At 36.1% G+C, this 3,804-nt stretch overlaps 1 protein-coding gene across 1 annotated transcript in view; it reads right to left on the bottom strand.

The window, feature by feature from the left end:
* Positions 1 to 3,804, bottom strand: part of LOC128248671 (uncharacterized) — a 27,519-nt gene that overhangs the window by 21,661 nt on the left and 2,054 nt on the right. The window contains exon 2 of the mRNA XM_052970312.1: positions 1,871 to 1,986. Within this exon, the coding sequence (XP_052826272.1) occupies positions 1,871 to 1,986 (116 nt within the window). The remainder of the gene's footprint in view (positions 1 to 1,870; positions 1,987 to 3,804) is intronic.

The raw sequence follows: 3,804 nt of genomic DNA on the forward strand, positions 1-3,804 counted from the left end.
ATATATATATATATATATATATATATATATATATATATATATATATACATACTTATATCCATATATGTATATATACTCTATCTCTTCCTCTTCTCACCATCACACCCTCTCTCGTCATCTTCTCTCACACTCCCTCTCTTTCACCCCTCTTTTCCTCCTGTTTTCTCCCCTCCATCTTCTTTTTTCTCTTTCACGTACATACACATACATACTCACACTCACACACACACACACACACACACAAACACACACACACATACAAACAGATATGTTACTATCCTCTATTCTGATTCTCACGTTCTCTCTCACTTTCTTTCTCTCTTACTCTCTCTCTCTCTTCTCTCTTTCTTTATCTCTTTATCCCTATCACTCTCTCAGCGCCTTTCTCTTGCAGCAACACCAACAACAAACAGGTTGATTGAGTTGAAATAGGTCTCATTCATAGACAAACACATCAAATACATATTCGCGTTGGAATGCTTTCAGCTGCTAAATATTATTATGGCCGATATAGAAATTGCTTTGAAGTGGTTTGCACAGGGACAGAAAAGAAAATATAGCTTCATTGTATAAGCGAAAAGAATCTAAACATTCGCTGCTAACATCAATGTTGCTTTGCATAACTCAAGGAAGAGAGATGCTATCGGAAGTTGCTGACATTGTAGTGATTTTCCGACAACTGATATCAGAAACAAATGGCCCTCCGGCGCCATATGTATATATATTCGCGCCCTCCTTACAACATTAAGAGTATTTTAACTCTTATTTCTAGGAATGTAGGTGCTTCGGCACCCTTAGTCACACTTAGTGGCGATTACATATATATACACAAGTATACTATTCTTGAATTCAAATTCAAATTTGACGACTATCTTATCATGTTTGAACCTCAAGAGTACCAACGAATTTGAATCAAACCGTGTTGATCCATATATATATATATATATATATAACGTGAGAGAGTTAGGGGTTGGGGGTACAACCCACTAAGGGATAGTATCTATCCAGTAAACTGCTGGGAGGGTACCCAATTATTGCTACGCTAGTGCTATACTAGGTGCAATGAATGGGAGATATATATAAACAGACTCAAATAGACCTACACATGTTTCTATTGCATCGATTAGTAATCGTTGCAATTACAACCTTACTATAATACCGGTGCAGTTTCTTCAGGGTCTTCACCTTGATATCCTTTGATTTAACTGTTTAAAGTGTTGTATACATACATATATAACAAGAATACTATATGCATGTATGAACTGTAGGTTAGTTAAAATGTTTTTGTGACATATTTTAACTTCTAAAAGCAAATTCACTGCAGAAAGATTTTTTTTCTCCGCGGTAACTGGAGTGAATTTGCCTTCAGGAGTTTAAATATGTCACAAACATATTTTAATTAACCTAAAGTTCGTTTACTATTAATCACTCTTTGGCGCTGATGCCGTTATATATATAGTTATATATATATATATGTTTAGTGGTACGAGAAATAGTGGTGGATCCCAGCCTGATATTCAACGATTTTGCTACAAGTAACATCGGGAGATTGGGCTTTGGTATACGTTGCAGATAAGGCTAAAAACAAGGACAGGCGATCGATTCAGTTCTAAAAATCCTGATACGACACGTAACATTTTAAATGGTTAAATATCTTCGATTATCGATCGACTATTTATGATGTTTATAACTTCACCCGTACTTTTTTCTGTCGACTCTTGATGGAGGTAAAGCATGAAAAGATTTCAATTCAAATTGTAAAGGCGGGAAACACTAGAATATTTTGACCGTGAATTACTGTTTCTGCTACGAAAGTAGTTTGCAAGAAACTCAGTTATATGAACTAATGAAATGTAACATAGAAACTTACCCCGTGACTCTATCAACTTCCGGTTGCCGAAGTGTTTCAAAACACCATATCATAGATATTTTCTCAATTGTTAATGAAATCGACATACAAATAAATATAAAGAAAGTGATGCACACCTGCCAAGAAATAAAATAAAAATAAGAACATGTTAATACTTATAGAGTTATGTGCCTCCTTTCAAGGTACAGAACATTTAACTAAACTGAGATGCAAATATGCTAAAAGAATACCATACTTATGGTACACTGAATACATATATATGTGGGAAAGACAGAAACTGCAAGGGTATGTTGTTGTTGTTGGCAACAGGGAGTAAGAGTGAGAGAAAGTTATGGTGGAAGAGTACAGCAGGGTTCGCCACCATCCCCTGCCGGAGCCTCGTGGAGCTTTTAGGTGTTTTCGCTCAATAAACACTCACAACGTCCGGTCTGGGAATCGAAACCACGATCCTATGACCACGAGTCCGCTGCCCTAACCACTGGGCCATTGCGCCTTCACGCAAAGGCGTGTATGCTTTATTAAAACACGACAGTTTGATCTTTGTTTCATTAGGGCTTTTCGTGTTTCTACATAAGACCCTTATGATTTGTTCACAATATTAAAGTTTCTAAATTCGTTGTCATTTCCTGATTATCTCTGACACGTCATCAGGACATGAAGCATTGTCGTACTATCGCTTTTATATCAGGCAACATTAACAGCTTTTAACTGACAGAATCTGACTGCCACAGCTCCAAGTCGTCAATCAAGTGTCTTGGCCTTTCTGGTTACACCTCATCAATCCTGTGCTTAAAATTGAAATCATGGGGAAGCAGCAATATTTGGTTACTATGTTATGATAAACATATTCACTCTAGATTTATAATAGGTGCTCTCGTTTTCCATAGTAGAGAAATTTAGAAACTCAAATAATATGCATATGTGTGTGCGTGTATGTATGTATGTATGTATGTATGTATGTATGTATAAATGTGAATCCAGTATCCAGTTTTGGGAGTGCAAATACGCTTAAAATCTATCGAATACTCTGCCCCTGAAACGGCAGTAAGAGGACTACCACCAACAGTTTGTCTAAACGGGATTAATTTTTTGATTATTCACATGTTTTTTGAAAAATGCAATCTCAACGCCACCATTTTTCTTTATTCGCTCCTTTCGTAAGACTTTATTTTATTCACCTTTTCGTAAGGACATATTTGTTCTTGTGGAGGCGCGTGGCTTAGTGGTTAGGGTGTCAGCACCATGACCGTGTGATTGTGGTTTCGATTCCTGGACCGGGCGACGCGTTGTCCTCTTGAGCAAAACACTTCATTTCACGTTTCTCCAGTCCACTCTGCTGGCAAAAATGAGTAACGCTGCGATGGACAGGCGTCCTGTCCAGCTGGGAAACGCATACACCATTGAAACCGAGAAACTGAGCCCATGAGCCTGGCTAGGTTTTAAAAGGGCGCATTTATTTTATTTTATTTATATTTATTCTTAAATAATTTTTACAACGCCGTCCTACAACGCCTTTTGATACGATTGCAATTCTAAATGCCTCTCTATATATCTTTATCCGTTTATACTTTTATACGTCTACACTTTTATGACTTAATTCCATTCGCCCATTTATATATGCATATTAGTTTTTTTGTATGTTTATGCATTCATAGATTTTTAAGATGTTTTAATATTCAAAAGATTGACACATTTGTACATTTAAAAAGTGTTATAAATTGTTTCATGGCGAATACACATTTATATAACTTGTTGAACCTGTCCAAATTCTTTTTAACATATTCTATATCTTGCGTCTTTTATTTGAGCATTACATCCTACACAATACAAGAAAACAAATTTACTATATATATATGTGTGTGTGTGTGTGTGTGTGTGTGTGTGTGTGTGTGTGTGTGTGTGTGTGTGTGTATATATATATATATATATATATA

This window comes from Octopus bimaculoides, chromosome 9 (assembly GCF_001194135.2).
Source record: "Octopus bimaculoides isolate UCB-OBI-ISO-001 chromosome 9, ASM119413v2, whole genome shotgun sequence".
Taxonomy (NCBI): Eukaryota; Metazoa; Mollusca; class Cephalopoda; order Octopoda; family Octopodidae; genus Octopus; species Octopus bimaculoides.